Genomic DNA, 22410 nt, shown 5'->3' with positions numbered 1-22410 from the left:
CCTACGCGCTCTGCAGCCTAAATTGTCCGCTAAGTGGGCGGGGCTAGCCGAGTAGACAGGCGCGCCACATGGCCACTAGAATGTGCGTGTCCCAGACTGCGACCAATCGGGCGGTGCCGTAGGCGGGAAGGGCCGGCCTGGCGGTAATAGCAGGTTAGGGTGCGCGCGCAGCGCTTCTGCCGGCCGCTCGCTCGGGAGGGGGGAGGGGAATCTCCCGCCATTTTTCAATCCTCCCGCCCGGGTCCTACCGCTGCCGGGGTCGCTGTGGGGAGCCGCCAGGCCCAGCCGGGGCCACTTCGCTTCCCGTCATGGCGCCGCTACTGGGCCGCAAGCCCTTCCCGCTGGCCAAGCCGCTGCCGCCGGGGGAGGCGGGCGAGAGGTTCATCGTCCCTCACACGCAGGAGGCCTTCCGCACCCGCGAGTATCCGCCCGGCCCGTGGGGCCTGAGGAAGGGGGCCGGTGCGGGGCGGGAGGGGCGGTTCCGAGGGGACAGTGGCCGTGCCGGCTCCGTACGGCTGCCGGCCCCTTCCCCTGGCCCCGGTACCGGTAGGGGTGTGACTGAGCGGCCGCTGCCCGGGCTGGGCATAGGGCTGTTGGCGCTGTCCCGCGGCTGCGAGGAGCTCCCGGTTGGGCTGGGGCAGGAGCGGGCGCCAAAGCGCCCTGGGTGCCGGCCGCTGCCCCGCGTGGCTCCGCGCCCCTCTGGGGGAGGGGCAGCCGCCCGCTCCTGCTGACCGGGCCCGCGGGTGCGTCGGGGCCCCCTTGGCTCGTTGGGCCGTTGACAGCGCTCCGAGGCCTGGCGCTGTCACTCCCCTTGGAGCCCGGGCGTCTCGCACAGCGGCCGGCGAGAGTTGCTGGTCGCGAAACATCAGCCGGGGGCTCGGGAGGTGGGGTCCTCCCGGCCGGCATTGGCCGGCTCGCAGGTTCCTGCTGTCCGGCTTCTGCCCTGGCCGCCTGGGCTGCGCTCCGCCCGGCAGTCCAGCCTCGCACCGAAAGTAAACTAGTCCGTTCCCGTTTGGTTTATAGTCGATTTCTGTTCCCCGATGCGGCGTGATTTGTGTGGCAGATGCTTTGCACGAGAGTTTAACTCCTCGCTTACACTTCCGCTGAGAAATCCCAAACGTTTCTGTTAGTTTGTCACTTCTTCCGAGTTCCACCAAAGCTGCTTTAGAACTCCATGTTTCCTAGATTATTGACTGGTTTGGCTTACTGGGCAAGAAATAGGGCGTCAAGCTCCAAAATCTGATGAAGTAACTGAATACTTAAATTCATATGGCTAGTCTGGTAGTAAACGCAGATGGTTTGCGAAAACTTGCTTCTGTCTCAGGATATTCTTGTAAAATTCAGTTCGCGTTTTATGATTTTTAATTTTGTAAAATAAAGGGAAGGGGGGGGAGAGAACCCAAGTGTAAGTGTTAATTTGGCGAAGCATATTTTAAGAATCTCTGACATACATGCTTGCTGCTTAAACACTTGAAATGGTAAATATGTTAAGAAAACTAGTCTTGCTAAAGCTTAGGCCCTAGAACATTGCACATTGTTTGTTTTGTAGCCTACATTGTAGGAACTCGCGACTATAACTCTTTTTGAGGACAGATAACTATTAGATTTAACCCATTTTAATTCTTCTTGATTATTGGCCCTCCCTTGCTTATAAGGGCAGGTCTACACTTAAAATGCTGCAGTGGCACTTAAGTGAAGATACTCCTACATTGAGGGGAGAGCTTCTCCCATCAGTGTAGTTAATCCAAGTCTGTGAGAAGCAGTAGCTATGTCGATGAGAGAAGATCTCCCGCTGACATAGCATTGTCTACACCGGGAGCAAGATCGATATAACTACAGAGGTGTAGATTTTTCACAGCCCTGAGTGATGTGGACTTGGCCTAAGGGTTTGTAGGATCAGAGCCAGAGTAGAAGGTTAATGGCCCCTGCTTGACAAACTTATACCCCAACTTAAGACATGGCAAATAGTTTGTGTAACAAGAGAATGAGGCAGACAAGAACACATAAGCCAGGAGTGTATACAGGTATAAAGGTTTGAGTGTCTTAGAATAAATATTAATGAGATAAATATCAGAAGCCCCAACTGACCATATATGTAATAGTTGTCAATAGGCCTCAGTTTACTCTAGGCATTGGAGCAGAATTGGGAAGGGATTTAAAGGACCAACTTATTTAGCAAGTGTATTTCTTGCATAAGAGGTGGTGTGGAAAACATAGCTCTTGTGGGAAAAATTAAGAAACAGGCAACGGAAGTTGCTTGTCTGCAGTGGATTCTTTCTCTCTCTCTCTCTCTCTCTCTCTCTCTCTCTATATATATATACAGTTTGAAAGCCCTCTGGGATTCTCCTGTATGAAAGGTAGGCTATAAATTCGTGGTATTGTAGCATAATAATCAGTGTTCATCGCTTCTTGGAGGGATGAAGTGGGTTGTATGCAAATCAAATACCATCATAGGAGATGGACCAGTAATTCTGTGCAGAGGACTTAATGTCTACGTAGATAGGTGTGTGGGTGGGTGTTGTTTTTTTTTTTTTTTATGGGCTGTAACTCTGCAAACTACTGGCCCTGGATTACAACAAGTGGGATGGAAACCGCAAGGAGAACTTAGAGTGTGGAGGAAATGTATAAATGTCTATAATGTGCGCGAGTTCTTGGCAGCCTGTGAGACAAAGGGTCTCCAGAACTTATAAAGACTCTTGCATTAGAAAATGTTCTGTTACTGCACTATGAAGTGCAACCAGGTAATGCCCATAGGAAGGATTATGTAGCCCAGGGGTTGGCAACCTATGGCACACGTGCCAAAGGTGGCACACGAGCTAATTTTCAGTGGCACTCACACTGCCCGGATCCTGGCCACCGGTCCAGGGGCTCTGCATTTTAATTTAATTTTAAATGAAGCTTCTTAAACATTTTAAAAACCTTATTTACCTTACATACAAGAATAGTTTAGTTATATATTATGGACTTAGAGAGAGAGCGCGCTTCTAAAAACGTTAAAATGTATTACTGGCACCCGAAACCTTAAATCAGAGTGAATAAATGAAGACTCGGCACACCACTTCTGAAAGATTGCCGACCCCGATGTAGCCTTTGAGAAGGAAGTGTAAGTCTGAGATTCAGACAGGTATTACTAATGCATTCAATACAATGAAATGGTGTTGGGGTGCCTTAATTCAATGTTTTATTGAACATCATGTTTTAAATCAGTAAGCAGTAAACCTTGAGTTAAACCATTTGATTTTAATTGTTATGCATTTGTACTTATTTATTTTCCTAAAAAAAAGTTGCTTTTTATTAGTTGGTTACTATTAAAACATGTCGATTTGCAACTAAATATAGTCTTTACACTAAATTTGGTCCTTCCTTTTTGCAAGAAGGATATACTAAATTGATGCACATTTATTTAAGCAGTTCTATAACATAAGGTACATTTATTCAGATTCTTAATTTTTACATTTTTTATATTAGAAAATGGTGAATAATGTATTTTACTAGATTAATTTTTTACTTGTGGTTTATATCAAACTCTATTTGGTTGGGAATTCCAAAGCAATTAAAAATACTGAAAAACAAAAAAAAAACTACCTTAAATGTGCTGGATACATAAGAAATTTTTTTCTCAAAACATGTTTTCCGTTTGAAACTGATTTATTAAGAAAAGAAAGTATTATCTGCAGTTAGTGAATTAAACTTACTGTTTCTTGTCAGCATGCCCTTCAGATTTTAGAACTAGTAGATCTCACTCTTACACCTAGTTTTCATTCATAGTTTAGAAGTGTGCATTTTCAGTTTACTATTGGTTTTTAAGAACTAATCATTCAATTGAACTAGCTGAATAAACTGCAGTGATGAAAATATTCTCTGTTCCTGCAGAACCAGCTACTGCTGTCAAAAGTTGGTTTAGCACTTCAACAAACTTTGGTTCCAGGTGCTTAGCCAGTGGCCTTCACCAGTTCAGTGGTTTGACTTTAATTAAGTTGTTGGAAGTAAACATACACTACTACTTGTTTGTTTAATTTAAATTATTTTAACAGATTATAATACATTTATGCTTTAACACTGGTTGTCATAATTTCAAATTTTTAAATAGGTTTAATTTTAAAAATAAGCCTGTATTAAATTTTAAATAAACGAATCTGATTTAAATACAATCATTTTTAATTCTATTTTTATGCACCTTGATATGTATGTGTTAGTTAATTAGTAAGGGGATGTGAGGTATATGTCTTCAAATGGTAGAAGGGTGTAATTGCCAAGGAAAAAGAGAAATTGTTTACTGTCAAGAGAGGCGAGGCGAGTGGCAGGGTGAAGAGTCTCTGGGTTTTCATCCTAAAGCTGCTTTCAAGGCAATCAGGCTCCAAGACATTTAGACCTTCTCTTCCCTAGGAAAAAAGGTGTGTAAGGGCATGTCTTCACTGGCAACGTTTTAACGTTGCCACAGCAGTGTTTTAATGTGGCTGTGTAGTCGCGGCAAAAAAACCACCTTCACGAGGGGAGTAGCTTCCAGTGCTGGTGCATTGTCTACACTGCTACTTTACAGCGCTGAAACTTGCAGCGCTTGGGGGGGTGTTTTTTCACACCCCTGAGCGAGAAAGTTGCAGCGCTGTAAAGTGGCAGTGTAGACAAGGCCTTAGTTAAGAACAAAGGTGTCAGTTAAGAACCCACCGTTTTCCCTAGCGAAGACAACCTTCAGCACTTTCCTCTGTGTTGTGTAGGTTCTTATACTGAATCCATCAACACAATGTAAAGTGGAATCTGGTGGCACCTGAAAGACTAACAGATTTATTTGGGCATAAGCTTTCAGTGGTAAAAACCCACTTCTTCATGTAAGAAGTGTGTTTTTTGTTTTGTTTTTTGTTTTTGTTTTTTTTTACCCGCAAAAGCTTATGCCCAAATAAATCTGTTAGTCTTTAAGGTGCCACCGGACTCCTCATTGTTTTTGTGGATACAGACTAACACAGCTACCCCTCTGATGATGGAAAGTGAAATTCTTTGGATTTTGTCTAAGGGTTAACTGTAGGTCATACTTACTAAAATACGGAAGTTAAGGCTCTCTGCGGGAAAGTATGAAGGGTGGCAAACAGTGGTGAGCTCAACTTCCATATGGGCAGGGTGGAGGGATGGGCTGGTCAGTGGAGCTTGAATACTTATTTGGGCTTATTTGCAGCTGTGCATGGTGCCCTCCACCACCAAATCCCATTAAAGCCTTTTTAGAGGAAAAACACCCTGCCGAGTCCACTGCATGCTAGATGAAACCTTAGGCTTCTGGTCTGTGACTTGGAATGAGCCTTGTTAATTGTGTGGCTCTGGAGAGAGGTGGGATGAATCACTTGGCAAAGCCAGAAATACTCTTCTGCACAGGTTGGCTAATGGGTCTACCCAGAATCAGGTAACATTTACTTTACATCACATCTCACTTGGCTTTATGCAGCATACACATGGGAAGGGAGCAGTCTGCAATAAGTTTTCCTAATTCAGGAATCTGATATCCTGTCAAAAAGACAAACTTTGCCTTGTGTGGCCCAAGTGTCTCTTTCCCAGTGTGTAGGGTGGCTAGCTTGTGACTTCTTTAGAGATGTATTTCATTTACACTGATTGTGGTTTGGAAGAATGCAACTGGTATGCACTGTGCAAAATGCACAGTTTGAGACTCTACTTAACTGACCTGAGAGTGAGGGAAGGAATGCTGAAATCGAAAGTGGCCTGTCCTTAGTGGCAGTGTAATTTGTTTGAAAGCAGTGTTGTTTTTCCCCAAAAATAAAGCTTGCTGCTCTCTTATTTGTCTCCTTTTGTTTAGTATGTGTTCTAAGGCAATGAGCTGGGTCTGAAAGAGTTCAGTATCTCCTACTTTGGAGTAGCACAGAAAATGGTAGAGCGAGAGGTTTCACAAAGGGGAAATGCTTTGCAGATGGGCGAAGGACAAACTTTCAGATCTTTGCATGTGGGTGTCCAGAAAGTTAAAATATGGTTGGAAAATAGTATTATAGGCAGCACCAAAACAGTATCGCGTCATACTGAAGAGACTCTTAGTCATATGAACTTTGTCACCCTTGTGGCAAATTATTTTTAAAGCCAAGACATAAAATAAAAAAGCATGTTTGATATTAAACACTGTAGTTACGACAAATGTGATAGTGTCATCATCAGGCTAAGAATCAGTTTGTTAGAAGTACATTAACCATGTTTATGATAAGTGATTGCTTTCTCGGTGGTTAATGCAAATGGAAGTAATTCAAAGATGATTCTCAAACTGTTGCCTAGTGGATACTACTTGTAGGGATATTAATGGCTTCCCATCAGTCTTGTATGTGTTAGGTTGATATATATATATATATATTATATTTTTTTAAAAAAGATTAAGCATTCTAAGGGCTGGTCCACACTAACCCCCCGGTTCGAACTAAGATACGCAACTTCAGCTACGTGAATAACGTAGCTGAAGTTGAAGTACCTTAGTTCGACCTACAAGGTACTTACCGCGGGTCCACACGCGGCAGGCAGGCTCCCCCGTTGACTCCACGTACTCCTCTCGCGGAGCAGGAGTACCGGCGTCGACGGCGAGCACTTCCGGGATCGATTTATCACGTCTAGACAAAACCCGATAAATTGATCCCAGAAGATCAATTGCTTACCGCCGAACCCGGAGGTAAGTATAGACGTACCCTTAGAAGCATTCTTCTTCTTTAGAAAAGATTCTTTGTTTTAGCACAACTTAGTCTTCCAGGTTTTAACACCTGAGTGCTCTTTAGTGTCTTACCTAAATGTGGGATATTGTCCATTGCCAAAGTGGTATTCATCTGTTAAATTTAACTTGCATGTTATCCATAGATATTTTTGCAAGTCATCAGTAGCTGATCTGGAATTTTTTTTATTAACGCATCTTCAAGGCTCATGGAAATTGCAACCACCAACTCAGTGCTGTTGTTGGAGAAGCTATTTGGTTATAATAGCGAGACAGTCCTGAATCTGATCTGTCAGGTGGCTTGAAATTAGAAAGATTGGCTCTCTTTCCAATTTGAATGGAAAGAACTAAATAGAACTTGCACACCTGAATGGTTTAACATATAGTAATCTCTGTAATAGCATCATCCTGTTTTTCTGGGTTCAGTCCCTGAATCACAAAATACTATCTAGTCTGTATGCTTCCTAGCACTGTTTTGTAGGAGCTGGGAGACACAAAAAGCAGGGTAGCATTTGTGAACATGAACCTGGAATACTAGTTAAAGAATGTGGCCAGAGGTCAGCATTGATGGGCGCTGACCAGCTGTAGTTGGAGTTGAGTTGCATTTGGGTGACAGAGCTGGACTGGAATGGGGAGGCATCCTCTGGATTGTAGACTGGTGAGTTGTTATACCTGCTGGCTTTAAAATTATACTCTAAAAGCATAGAATTTTTATACACTGGGATTATGCTTCTTCGTCCATGAATGCAAGGAAAAAATGTGTACAGAAAACCTGGAGGTGTGGGAAATAGTGTTAGAAATGTGTTAGTCCCAGCTAAGACAAGGCATTTATGTGCTCTCTTTCAGACTGGCCACAGAAGGAGCTGAGTCTGTCTTCAGGGACAGAACAAAGGCCCAGCATATTGTGTGGCAGCAAAGCGGACCCTTAACTATCTTCCCCAGCCACAGATGCAGCACACAGTCTACCAATTTTGCAAACATTTAATAACTTTTAGACATCAAAGATGTTTCTTCTGTTACCAATTGTTAAACATTATGTTAAATATTTAACAAATAAGGGCACCCTCTCCTACTTTTTTCTCTGGCAATTATATGTGCTAGTGTAACTGAACACTTGGTGTTCAAATATTGTCTGTATTTGGTCGGTGTGTGGGTGGTGTGTTTATGGGGTGGGGGATGACTCCCAAAAGACAGTTGAGACAACTGTTGCTTGCATGTTTGGGATTCTGTCTACACTGAGAGCCGGGATTGTCAGTGCCTCTCAAGAGAAATGATTTAGGCACTTTTCGTTCTTGCTAAAAAGTTGTAGGTAGGGCTTTAGTTCAGTGGCTGCAGTTTATCAAGTTTATTGCTGAAATGGTTGGTAGTAGCTATAAATACAAGTAGGAATCTTAGTTTCACAATTAGCTCTCTCTGCCTAGTATCTCTAGAGAGCTGGTTAAAATAACGTCTTAGACAACCTATGTACTTGATGCAGTATCAAGAAAAAACTTCTGTCAGGGTTCACTGTAAAAAATAATCTGTGAAGGATATCTCCTGTAAGTGAAGGCAAAGATCAAGTTCTGGAACTTGAAAGTTAGTGATTCCATCTAACATACTAAACAGGTATTTAAAATGAAAACCAGGGCACAGTGAATGCTTCTGTACACTTAATACTGGTGCAAAGATTGGGAATGCCAGAAGCTTTTTTTTTTTTTTTTTAAATACAGGTTTTTATCATCAACACACCCTTCTGGGGGAGGGGAATGTCTAACGCTTTGGCTAGTGGCAACCTTCTCTAAAGATGACCTATTGCATGACATTGGTTGCTGTGGATACAAATACAATACCTACTTGCCACATGCATCATATCATTTGTGGCTCAGTTTTCTCCAGCTGGAATAGTGTGAAGGGGACCCACAAAGACTGGGATTAATAGTTGTATGTCTTTCCTTCTTAACCAGACTCTGTGGAAAAATGTAATGCTAGTGTGAGTAGCCCACGGCTTAGTTTAACTGAGACACACTAACTGTAGGTACCATAATATCCTAGAAGTAATTTCCAGCACTGAATAGCACTGCCTTCCACGGGAGCATAAGAGTGAGATATCCTTCACAGGAAGGGTTGTAAACTACTCGGTTAGCCAAACTGTGTTTATTCCTCTGTCACTACAGTGATACATAGTTATTGTAAGTGTGCTTTACCTTCCATGCTTGGTGTTTTATTGCAACTCTGTTTCCAAGGTAAAGACACTTTTCCTTGCCTCTCCTCTACTTTTTGCCCCCTTAATTCCCAGTGTTTAATGACCAAAAAAACCTGCAACTTGAGGCTGGTGTTGATATATGAAGAAGCTAATATTAAAGTTCAGCTGAACGGAAAGGAACCAATTCTACTAACTTAACAAATTATTTGTTTTGGAAATTCAAGGAACTTGCCATGAAGTAATTTAATCTCTAATTATAAACTGTCTTTAATTCTGGAATTTACAAGTACAGGATGGAGTAAGAACCTCGTCTATATTAATTTCCTTTTAATCACATTGTTGTGCATTAGTGCAGATGCTCTTTATGCTATTTTTTCAAACACAAGCTCTCCAATTTAACTTAAATTTAGAATAGTGTGTACATACAGAAGCTAAGGTTTGGCTCTGCAGAACTGCAGCATAATATTGTCTCCTAGTCTAGTCAATTGGAAAGGGCTATTTAGTACTTTGGTTTTGCTGTCTGCTCCCTGAATCCTGTTTTCCTGAGCTGATGCTCCTGCAGAGAGTACGAGGCACGGCTAGAGAGATACAACGAACGAATATGGACGTGCAAAAGCACAGGAAGCAGCCAGCTGACGCACAAAGAAGCTTGGGAGGAGGAGCAGGAAGTTGCTGAGCTGTAAGTAACAGTGCAGAAGTTGGTATGCATCTATCTTTAGAATTTGGGGGCAGGAGAGCTGCCTTTGGAATGATAGGTGGCTGCTAGTTACACAGCAAGGAGTTTAAGGTTGTGACTAGTTCCTTAGTACTTTGTAAGATTAAAGAAATTTGGCTCCAAATTTGACATACTCACTAATGGAGCTTAATCTGTAATGTTCTTTTCACAAAATAACTCGGAGTACAACATTTGGCATTATCTCAAAACTACCTACACAAAGGGAATTTTTCTGTAATTTCTCCTGTTCCACTCATTGCTGAAGGAGAGAAAAAACAAAAGCACCGCAGTAGTGTGACTTTTACTGGTTTCCACATAATGATGGTGTGCATACCAGCTAACTCTGCGGCGGCAGTTGTTGTGTTTTCCAGATCTGTGCAGGTATCAACCAGTAAACTGGTGCCATTAAATTCAGTAGTATTTCAGAATAAGGTATTGGTGATCTGCTCCACTTGAAACAAACTGCAAAAAAGCAAAATGGCAAGGATAGTTCTGCCAAGCTCTCTTTTCCCTACCAGTTGGCCTACCCCCTTTTGTCAGTCTCACGGAGTGGCCAGAACTTTGGTTTATATCCAATGTAAAACTTGCCATGATGAAGGAACCTTTCTAAGGGCAAGTCCTTGATTGAACTAATTAGGTATCTTCTTCCTTAATTGCTGTACCCAATGAAAGTAAGGGAGTTGAACACCTAACAGAGGGCATTTCTTTCTCGGTTTTACATACTGGCAACTTTGGCTTTCTCTTTCACTCTATAAAGATGAACTGTTCCCACCTATTTAGTGTGTGTTTATAGATTAAATCTGTCTTGGATATTGCTTCTGCTGTGTTTACTGGAGAGGGAATTCATCATTTTGATTGGAATAAGAGGTGATAGTCCGTGTCCTAGAGAGGAATTGCCTGCAACATTTTTCTTGTCCAATTAAATTGCTCCCTTTAAAAACTACTTCCCAACCGTCCAAGGTGCCAGAAGCCTTAGACAGAGATATAGTTGTCTTTGATCTCTCCCCAGCTAATGTTCTTCAGTATGAGGGAAATGTATGTTGCTGGTTCTGTAATTGCATAATGTTGAAGTAGCTGAGTCAGTGGATCGCTTGCCTAGCTTTGCTGTCTTAATCTGATGCAGTGATACAGGATTAGTTAACTGCTCCTGTTTTTCTGAAAGTTTTCAGTTACATAAATGAGAGAATGTCTTAATTCAGGTTAGATTCAGATTTTTATATTTTTCTTAAACCAAATAGACGTTCAGTAAAATGTCTCTTAGAGACCAGTCTCCATGTTGAATGAGAATTATAATAAAAATTTTATGCAGCTGCAGATTTAAAACTTAAAGCATTGATCTGAATGTACAAGTTTAGTCAGCCTTTGTCGTGAGGAATCCACTGGTTAGTAATCCTAGAATAACTACAAATGAGGACTCAGTCAGCAAGAGCTACCTTAAATCTAAGAAACAAGAAAACTTTTGATAGGGTGAAGTGGAGTTTTTCTATCACTAAACAAACTTGAATTTGGTGCTTTCATTCAAATTTTTTTTTTTTTTTTAAGGGAATGTATGGTGAGAATTCAAACTGACAAACCTGCTCTGATTTAGGAAGTGACCAGGCAAGCTTTCCCCCATCCTTCTAATTCAGTGGTTCTCAAACTTTTTTTGTACTGGTGATCCCTTTTACACAGCAAGCCTCTGAATGCCCCCCCTTATAAATTAAAAACACATTTTTTTTATATTTAACACTATTTTAAACTGATATTTTATGTTTGTTAATATCACTTTTCACAGCAGACTTACTAGTGCAGACTTCACAGCAGACTTGCTAGCTAGATGGGCGGCACATAGTCGCAACCCCCACATAATAACCTTGCGACCCCCTGAGGGATTGTGACCCCCCAGTTTGAGAACCCCTGTTCTAATTAATCATCCTTCACACAACTACATCAGTGGAACACACATTTGCATAGACTAAAATACTGCACAATAATTTATTTAAGTAAGCCCTACTTACTGCATTATAAGACCTATAAAAATATTTTAACAGTATAAACTTAATATGGGAGAAAATGCCAAACTTCAGTTGGGATTGCAATACTCCTGAAGGGAAAACTCATCTTAAAATTAAAAGGTGAAAAGTAGGCCTATCAATTAATCGCAGTTAACTCACACGATTAACTAAAAAAATTAATCACGATGAATCGCACTGTTACACAATAGAAATAACAATTGAAATTAATTAAATGTTTTGGATGTTTTTTCTACATTTTCAAATATATTGATTTCTATTACAACACAGAATACAGAGTGTACAGGGCTCAATTTATATTATTTTTATTACAAATATTTGTACTGTAAAAATGATAACAAAATAAATAGTATTTTTCAATTAACCTCATACAAGTACTGTAGTGCAATCCCTTTATCCTGAAAGTGTAACTTACAAATGCAGATATTTTTGTTACATAACTGCTCTCAGAAACAAAACAATGTAAAACTTTAGAGCCTACAAGTCCACTCAGTCCTATTTCTTGTTCACCCAGTTGCTAAGACAAACGAGTTTGTTTACATTTACAGGAGATGCTGCTGCCTGCTTCTTATTTACAATCTCATCTGAAAGTGAAAACAGGCATTCACATGGCACTTTTGTAGCCGGCGTTGCAAGGTATTTACATGCCAGATATGCTAAACATTCGTATGCCCCTTCATGCTTTGGCCACCATTCCAGAGGACATGCTTCCATGCTGATGATGCTCGTTAGAAAGTAATGCGTTAATACAATTTGTGACTGAACTTCTTGAGGGAGAACTGTATGTCTTCGGCTCTGTTTTACCCGCATTCTGCCATATATTTCATGTTATAGCAGTCTCGGATGATGACCCAGCACATGTTCGTTTTAAGAACACTTTCACTGCAGATTTGACAAAACACAAAGAAGATACCAATGTGAGATTTCTAAAAATAGCTACAGCACTCGACCCAAGGTTTAAGAATCAGAAGTGCCTTCCAAAATCTGAGAGCGACCAGGTGTGGAGCATGCTTTCAGAAGTCTTAAAAGAGCAACACTCAGATGCGGAAATTATAGAACCCAAACCACCAAAAAAGAAAATCAACCTTCTGCTGGTGGCATCTGATCAGATGATGAAAATGAACATGCGTCAGTCTGCACTGTTTTGTATCGTTATCGAGCAGAACACATCAGCATGGACGCATATCCTATGGAATGGCGGTTGAAGATGGAGGGACATATGAATCTTTAGCGCATCTGGCACGTAAATATCTTGCGACGCCGGCTACAACAGTGCCATGCAAACGTTTCTTCTCACTTTTAGGTGACACTGTAAACAAGAAGTGGGCAGCATTATCGCCTGTAAATTATAACCAAACTTGTTTGTCTGAGCGACTGGCTGGACAAGAAGTAGGACTGAATGGACATGTAGGCTCTAAAGTTTTACATTTTTATTTTTCAATACAGTTATTTTTTGCACTTAATTCTACATTTGTAAGTTCAACTTTCATGATAGAGATTGCACTACAGTACTTGTCTGAGGTGAATTGAAAAATACTATTTTGTTTTTTACAGTACAAATACTTTGTAATCAAAAATAAAGCAAGCACTATACACTTTGTATTCTGTGTTGTAATTGAAATCAATATATTTGAAAATGTAGAAAACATCCAAAATATTTAAATAAATGGTATTCCATTATTTAATAATGTGATTAATCGAGATTAATTTTTTTAATCGCTTGACAGCCCTAGTGAAAAGATAATTGAGTGTTCATGTGTCTCATAACTGAGTTACATAAATTAAATTATACACCTCTCCTGGATAGAATACAAAATAACCTGAAGAAAGATTGGTTCCTCTAGGCACTACTGCAGTAGAAATGTTTAAGAATAAAAAATATGGAACTTATTTTTCTGGATAGGTATTATATTAAAAAAATCTATTGTCATGTTTTTGGGTCAGTAACACAGGCAGGGTTTGTTTGGTGTGTAGGCAACACTTCATAGGGAGATGGCAATTGCCAGAAAGATAAGCACTGCCGGCATGGCCCTGTTGCACAGATGTGCTTTGTATTGCTTGTGGGTACAGAAGTGAATTTATATTGGTGACCGTATGAACATTTATTTTTTCTTGTGATAAATCCCACTCTAACCGCTTGCCTTATTATTTATTCTAATGTGGTGTCACCTTGAAAGTGTTTAATTCACTGTCAAAATGCTCTCAGTGGCATGAACTGGCAGAACATGTTGCATTTCATATTTTGTTAGCTGGATGATGTAAACTTTTCACATCCTTGTTCAGTTTGAAGGAGGAATTTCCCACCTGGTATGAGAAACTGGTACTGGAAATGGTCCACCACAATACTATCTCCTTGGAGAAGCTTGTAGATGCAGCCTGGCTAGAGATCATGACCAAATATGCAGTGGACGAGGAGTGTGACTTTGAGGTGAGGCTCTAGTTTCAAATACTTGCCATGCTTCTGCTTAATGCCGCTATCCTCAGGAGAGAGGTAAGAGGATGTCACAAACATTTTCCCCTCCAGTCTTCATGACTGTCTAAATTTGGTGCAGAATGGTAGGACTCTCACCTCTTTGTGGAATTCCCTTGATAATGCCTATTGCCAAAGCAATAGTGTGGAAACCTGTTTCTTAAGCAGAGGCTAACATGGTATTGTCAGAAGATGGGAGTGGCTTGGGCAAAGGAGCCTTTGTCATGCCTAGCAGAAGAAGAGGTTCACATCTAACTGCTCTTCTGCTACACACACACACACACCATGTTCCCAATAGGAATAGCAGAGTGTAACTGACACCGCTTGCACTAGTTCAGCGGTGGGCAAACTTTTTTGCCCGAGGGCCACATCTGGGTATGGAAATTGTATGGTGGGCCATGAATGCTCTCAAAATTGGGGGTTGGGTTTGGGACGGGGTGAGGGCTCCGGCTGGGGATGAGGGGTTGGGGGTCCAGGAGGGTGCTCTAGGCTGGGAGTGAGGGGTTTGGAGGGCAGGAGAGGGATCAGGGCTGGGGCAGGGATGCAGACTCCAGGCAACGCTTATCTCAAGCAGCTCCCGGAAACAGCGGCATGTCCCCCTACCGGCCCCCTGGCTGTCCCTACGCGTAGAAGTCGGAGAGGGAACATGCTGTTGCTTCTGGGCACGCTCCCCAGATGGAGCACTGGAGCGAGGCAAGCTTGATGGTCAGATTAAAACATCTGAAGTGCGATAGTTTGCCCACCACTGCACTAGTTTGATTCTCCTACTTCTTGGAAAGGTCTACAGTAGTGGCAGATGCTCAAATGTGATTAGAGGAAGCCCTCCCCGCCTCCAATTGAGGGGGGGAAAAAAGTGGACCGGGGGGGACTGAGTGGAAACTCAAGTTTGTCAAAAAGGAAGGGGAAGATTCAGTCCTGGTCCTGTGACAGTATATATTTTGGACTGAGTTGTGTTCTCTGTTTCCTGAGCTGGGACCATTGAGATGACACACACAACCCCTTGCAACACATCTGGAAGATTGAGGAAGTAGCAATGGTGGACTTTAGAAAAGCTTGTGTGCGGTTTTTCCTTCCATTGGAGTAATAAGCAGGACTTCTGAATAGGGCGGGTAATGGGGAGATCTTGTAAGTCTGTGACAGAGGAAACTATAGGAGTGTCTCACTGAGGTCAAAGATTAAAAATTGTGTTCTCTCAAACCATAGTGTATATGTGACACTTATTTTGTTTCACTTTCCTTCCTTCCCTTCAAGTGTTAAAAAGCTGATCAGCTCATATTTCCTGCCTAGTTACTGTTTTTTTAATGCATTTTTCTGCTTAGGTTGGAAAAGAGAAAATGCTGCCAGTAAAAATTGTGAAAGTACATCCACTGGAGAAGGTGGATGAGGAGGCTGCTGAGAAGAAATCTGATGGAACATGTGATTCCCCATCCAGTGACAAAGAGAACTCCAGTCAGGTAGCCCAGGACAACCAAAAGGAGTCAGTGGTGAAGGAGGATGACAGCAGAAGAGAGATTATGAGTGAGTAACAAGACAGCCTATTTAAGGGTTTGTGGTCTGGGGGCACAAACCCAAATGTTCTCAGGCCTGGGTTATGAAATACTGTATATGCTCTCTGAAGAGTACCGTGTGGATCTTCTCACTCAATGTTACACGATACACCAAAATTCTGAGCTAGTGGTGTAGTTGTAGTGGAATTAAAAAGCACTGCAAGTCTGCAGCTACATGTAGTCCATTACTTTGTCTTACAGAAATTAAAATGTGTTTAGATTTGCCTTTGTCCAATATAGTCATATGAAACTTTCTTCAGTAGTCCTGTTAATTACAGCATGTGTGCAGTTTCTTTGGGACCTTTATCAAAGCTAAGAAAAATTGAGCATGTTTATCACTGGTGGAGATGCGCTAGTGGTGTTGATAGAAGCTGTAGTATAGCCAGGGCTCGGGTCTTCATCAGTATGTTCATCAGTATGTTTAACTTCACTCAGAGTAAAGTTAGATCAGATAAGGGTAGAGACAACTGCCATGACTAGGCTGTAGCTTCCAAAATTGCTGCCACTGGTTGACAGTTGTCAGTCTAGAGGCCGTGTTATTTATTAATCCCAGGCACATGGAGTCATACTCATCTCACTTGAATGACCTACACCAAGAATGTTGACCATCCAATGTTCTGTGCACACTGCAGCTGAAATAGTGTCACTGAAATATTGGCTAAGCTTCGCTCAGTTGATGCTGTGGACAGGACCTAGATGTTGCTGTCACCTTGTTGGTGTTTAGAGGGAATCATTGAGAAACCTTTCCACTCTGTTGTGGGAACGCTTCAAGACTCTTCCTGTATTTCAACCTCCTGCTGGTACCAGACACTTCTCTTCTCATGAAGATGTATCTCATCCTCTCTGGGTTTCCTGCTGGAGCATAACTGATTGCACTGGTACTTGCCACGTTGCGGTATTTAGGGTCACTTTCTACATAGTGACCAGCAGACAACAAAATGCAGCTAAAACAGAGCATTGTCAACAAAAACAATGATCAGCAGAACTAGGTAATGGTTTGCACTTCTGAAAGGTCAGTAGTATTTAACAAGGAAGAAAATACCCTCTGAGAACAACTGGGGTGATGCATTCTTGGTGATGGGGCTGGGAATTAGGCACTAGCTAACATCTAGTGTGGTAGAATTGCTGAGAGTTAGATTTAAATTTCTGTCAACCACATCTTGAATTTAGAAGGCGTAGCTTGACACATGAGGTTCAAAAGAACGGCTGATATGAGCAGGAGGCAACTCAAAAGCAAGGAAAACCAAAGCTGAGCTTTATGCTCTAGTGCAGGGGTCTCAAACTCAAATGACCACAAGGGCCGCATGAGGACTAGTGCATTGGCCCAAGGGCTGCATCACTGACACCCACCCCTTGCTGCCCCTGGCCCCGCCCCCACTCCACCCCTTCCATGAGGCCCTGCCTCTTCCAACCCCTTCCCTGAAGTCCTCACCCCAACTCTGCCCCCTCCCTGCCCCCAGGGGGTGCAGGAGGGGTGCGGGGTGTGGTGGGGGCTCAGGGCAGGGAGTTGGGGTGTGGGGTGCAGGAGGGGTGAGGGGTGCAGCAGGGGGTTGGGTACAGGGTGTGGCAGGGGGCTCTGGGCAGGGAGTTGGGGTGCAGCAGGTGTGAGGGGTGCAGCAGGGGGTGCAGGGTGTGGCAGGGGGGCTCAGGGCAGGGAGTTGGGGTGCAGGAGGGGTGTTGGATGTGGTAGGGGGCTCCGGACAGGGGGTTGGGAGTGCAGGAGGGGTGTGGGCTCCGGCCTGGCGCCGCTTACCTACAGCGGCGCTGGGGTGGCAGCACTGTGGCCAGGGCAGGCTGCCTGCCTGCCTGCCCTGGCCCCGCTCCGCTCCGCTCCAGGAAGCACCCGGAGTCCCTGGGGGGGAGCAGGAAACGGTGCCATGTGCTGCTCTTGCTGCTCCTCCAGGTACCCCCCCCCCAGCTCCCATTGGCCGCGGTTCCCCGTTCCCAGCCAATGGGAGCTGCGGGGGGCGGTGCCTGGAAGCAAGAGCAGGGAGCCCTCTACTTCCTCCCCTCCCCTCCCTCCCCCCCCCCCCCCCCCCACCTGGGGCTGCAGGGACATAGTTCCAGCCGCTTCAGGGAGTGGCGCGGGGCTCGCGGTGCCACAGGGTAGGCAGAGGGGCCGGGGGGCGCGGGGAGCTGTTTGAGACCCCTGCTCTAGTGTTAACTTTTGTTGTGATTTCCTATCCCCACTTCCCTTCACAGCCCAACCATAAAATCAACCGACCCTTGACTCTAAACGTTGTGGCTCTCTACTTTGAGTCAATATTTAGTGTTTTCTCACCTCCCCAAATAGGCCTTAGGAGCCAATTCTTCCTTTCAGACTTGGAGCTGATTGGAAAACCAAAATCAACTTTGTGGAAAAATCTAAGTTACTATTTTACAAGGTTGGACATAAAACAATTTAAAAATTGTTTTTCTTCCTCTCTCTCTCCCTCCACCCCTTTTTCCCATTGAACACAACAAAATGAATGTCCAAGGCTTTTTCCGTGTTTTCATTTTTGCCTTTTGCTCTTTTATAACTCTTCAAAACTTCCTCAAGTTTGGAAAAGTTAGTGTCAAAAGGAAAAAATGGAACTCTAACACTATCCTCTGTAACTCTTAAGAACTTAAACTTTTTGCTTGTGGTTTTGAAAAGGCAGCTTGAATAAGAACTTTCAACCATCTCTGACCAGGGTAAATATCAAAGCTTATGTTTAAGGACACTTTACTGATTCTTGTAAAGTGCTTGTTACACCCGAGGGGGATGAGCATAGTCCCCATTTTACACATGAGGAAACTAGGAGTAGAGGTGAAGTGACTTATGCACAGTGACACAGCAAATCACTGGCAGAACTGGAACTGGAACCAGATTTCCCAACTTCCGGTCCTTAGCTTCTATGGATTCTCACTCAATGCAGATAAGGAGCTTTTGCACTGCAGGTATATTTGAGCTGTGGACTATGTACATGTTAGTAATATTTGTAATTGTCCATACTATCTGAGAAAATGTTAGCACGTGGAGAAACATTCTGGCATTAAACTCTAAGGCTGTGTCTACACTACAAGTAGAGTGTGATTCCTCTACTCTGTACACCGTGGTAGCTTGATGAAAGCTAGCGTGCATCTAAATAGCAGTAACAGTAGTAGTGAAGGCATGGCTGAGCGGTGCCAAGTACAAACCCACTTGAAACTGGTGGGTATGTACTTGGCATGGCGTGCCATGCCTCTGCTGCCACTACTGCTGTTTATACTCCTTAGCTCCATGAGATCTAGCACAAGTATGTGTACATGGGCAGGGGAATCACACCCCTAGCTCATAACACAGACATAGCCAATCAATTTAGGAAACAAATTGCTGCATTAGTAATGCTTAGAATGGGGCTAAAGCACAGTAATTTAGTTAGCGAGGAACGAAGAAACAGCAAATGCTTGTCATTGGGCAGTAATTGGCAAGAAATTGTGGAATATATTTGTTTTATTCATAGTGTAGTGTTTGCCAAAATTTCATTAAACAAAATATTACACGAGCACAGAAACCCCAAATCAATTAACTTCTGAATGGGGCTGGTCGAGGAAAACAGCCTAGCCCTCTGTGCTTCTGACATAACCACAAAGCCATGTTGAAGAGTTAAGACTCCTGAGTTTTATTCTGGTTCTGCCACTGACTCTGACTTTGGTAAAGTGAATGGTCTAATCTCTGTTTAAAGTTACCCGCTTGTAAAATAAGGATGATGCATACTGTAAATAGGAAATTTAACATTGTAAAGTGCTTTGAAATTATCAGAGGTGTTGAGTATATAATTCCATACTAAATAATCGCTTAATAGAAACGGTAAGAGTACACCATTAAACTCCCAATATTAAGCACGTGCATGCAACTTTAACTCTGTTCTCTTGTGTGAATGCACAATATTTTTTTAATTGCATGGCTGATACATTGTATGAGAAATAGTAACAATGCAATTTTTTTACAATTTTAGATATAACATCACATGGGTAATACTTAGCTGAGTTCGAGTCCTTGAAAATAAATATGAAATGCTTACTGTACTTGTATAACACACTACAGTGGTCAGGGCTGGGGTGCAGGCTCTGGGGTGAGGCTGGGGATGAGGGGTTGGGGGTTCAGGAGGTTTCTCCAGGCTGAGACAGAGGGGTTCGGAGGACGGGAGGGGGATCAGGGCTGGGGCACGGGAGGGGGTCGGGGTGCAGGCTCCAGCGGCGTTTACCTCAAGCAACTCCCAGAAGCAGCGGCATGTTTTCCCTCTGGCTCCCCCCAGCCAATGGGAGCTGTATGGGCAGCGCACTGAACTCCCTGGCTGCCCCTACATGTAGGAGCCAGAGGGGGGACATGCTGCTGCTGCTTCTGGGAGCTGCGCGGAGCGGGAAAAGCCCCGGGCCCTGCTCCCCGGCGGGAGCTCAATGTCCGGATTAAAACATCTGGAGGGCCGGATGCGGCCCCTGAGCCGTAGTTTGCCCACCCCTGCACTAGGGCTTGGGATGGGAATAAGCAGGCTGGGCAGCTGAAATAGTCAGGTTAGGAGACTTCAGGGAGCTGGGAAGCCATAAATTTAAATCTGCTAATGTTGAAAAACTAATTTCATTAGCATTTAAGCTGTTTTATGTGTACATGTGCACAAGTCTGTGGGGGTACTCTTCACAAGTTTAGTGAAAAGAATGTACTGTGTAGTCCTAATGCAGTTAAATCAAAAGCAACTTTATCTGGAGCAAGGCTGAGTATTGCTTCTCAAAGGCTATTTCCACTTGTTTAAAAATGAATGAAACTTCTTAGAAAGTGAGCCAAAAAGTCTGAACAGAGGCAAAGTATTAAACTTCAATGTGAAGAGTATTTTTCTGAGACTCACTCTGAGCCACTGGAAACAGTTATATAACCTGAACTATAGCAGTCACAAAACATTTTTGGAATATCCAAAACATTTGGTAAACAAAAGGAGACAGCTTCATTTGGATGCTTTAGGATGTTAACACCGTTTGGTTAATCCAGGTCTTGCTGAAGAATAACTTGTACCTGTAGAAGACTTTTAAAATCAGATTGTAATTCCTAAAAATGTGGTCGCATTTTTAACTCTAACCTTTATTATATGTAGTCAATGTATGCATAGCCAGAAATGTGTCTTAGCATTCAGACACTGAGTTCTGCTCATTCAGTTCTCTGCTTTCATTTTCTAAGACCCAGATCCTCCAAGCTATTTAGGCTCCTAACTTCCACTAAAATCAATGGGAGTTAGCTGCCTAAATACCTATTGAGGATCTGGGATGAGATGTTTTGCACACAACTTTCATTGTGCTCTTGAGCATTAAAAACATAATATGGCAATGTCCCTTCTATGCCTATAGTCAGTAATACTGTTAAAATGTTAACAAATATTTGTAGAACAAATGCATAAGACTGACTTGTGCATCCTGAGCAGCCAGGAGTGCCTGTCTTGTTCTCTGATCTTGACAAGAAGAGTGTAGCCTCTTCTCTCAGGCCTCTGCACTGTGTTCTGGGCCTTTCACTTCAAGACCAAGCTCGTGTAATGTGCTGTACATGGGGACTGCCTTTTAGACTCTGGAAACTAAAGCTAGTGCAGAATGTGGCTGCCCATTTATTAAATGGTACTTCATGCAGAGAGCACATTATACCTATGCTCTGTAATCTAATCAACAATGCCTCCTTATTAATCTTGGAAGGAGTGTAAAGTGTTGGCTGCTTAACTTGTAAAGCCGTAATGCTTTAGGACCTGGCTGTTGGAGACTGATTCTCTCGCTGTGCAATAGTGCTGTAGGTAGAATCAGCTGAAATATTTGAACTTTGGTCCCCTGGTTTAAAAAGGAGAGATTTTCCCTCTTGTATAATATTTTTCTGTGAGGGTGATATGCTTCCTAGGGTTGTGAGGCACCTTGTTACCACCTGCCCTTAGCATGAGAGAGTCTTATCTATATCTGCCAGGCTCTGCGGTCCCTCCGCAGGCAAGCGGTAAGTACACACCAACCCCCAAGCCCTTCAAGCGTCTCTCTGGAGTGTCCAGCCCCTGTTCTGCTCAGCACTCACATATTCACTATTCCCAAAGGAATAGAACACCAGCTTACTAGTTTTAACTCAGGATCACCACTCCGCTTAACAAACAGCACTTGATGATAAACTTATTCTTTTTTCACTATAAATATACATAAGAATGGAGATTCAAATAATAGAAAGTAAGAATAGTGGAAACAAATGCTTACATATAAACCAAAATCATAACATGCTTTCTAGAGCCTAAACTTAACTCACAGGACATTCCCCTAGCTTACACCAAATTCTTTTCCCAGAATTTTTAACCAGGATGGCTGAGATGCCCTTTCATAAGATCAAGTCTTCTTGTAGTTTCTTTGCAGATTGAAGGATGCCAGTGTGTCTCACTGCACCCCCAGATGTACCAGACCTTTGATCTTCACCTGAAAACTGTCCCACCATCTTCCTCTGCTGTTTACTTTTTCCTATTAATTTCCTTCTGAAGTCTCCGCAAGCCCTTCATTAGCACTTGACTCAGTATGCTAGTACAGTGGTTCTCATCCAATGGTATGAGTACCCCTGAGGGTACACAGAGGTCTTCTGTGGGTACATCAACTCATCTAGATATTTGCTTAGTTTTACAATAGGCTACATAAAAAGCACTAGCGAAGTCAGTACAAACTAAAATTTCATATAGACAATGACTTTATGCTGCTCTATATACTATACACTGAAATGCAAGTACAATATTTATATTCCAGTTGATTTATTTTAGAATTGTATGGTAAAAATGAGTGGGTAAGCCATTTTTCAGTAATAGTATGG

The 22410-nt window shown here is 42.9% G+C and overlaps 1 protein-coding gene across 1 annotated transcript in view; it reads left to right on the top strand.

Moving 5' to 3' along the window:
- Positions 1 to 308: 308 nt before the first annotated feature.
- BAZ1B (bromodomain adjacent to zinc finger domain 1B) overlaps positions 309 to 22410 on the top strand; it is a 75847-nt gene continuing 53745 nt past the window's right edge. The window contains exons 1-4 of the mRNA XM_065418141.1: positions 309 to 421; positions 9427 to 9543; positions 13875 to 14019; positions 15381 to 15579. Of these exons, the coding sequence (XP_065274213.1) occupies positions 309 to 421; positions 9427 to 9543; positions 13875 to 14019; positions 15381 to 15579 (574 nt within the window). The remainder of the gene's footprint in view (positions 422 to 9426; positions 9544 to 13874; positions 14020 to 15380; positions 15580 to 22410) is intronic.

Source organism: Emys orbicularis, chromosome 17, assembly GCF_028017835.1.
Source record: "Emys orbicularis isolate rEmyOrb1 chromosome 17, rEmyOrb1.hap1, whole genome shotgun sequence".
Taxonomy (NCBI): Eukaryota; Metazoa; Chordata; order Testudines; family Emydidae; genus Emys; species Emys orbicularis.
Note: the sequence above shows the minus strand (reverse complement) of the source record. Positions and strands in the feature narration are given on the sequence as shown.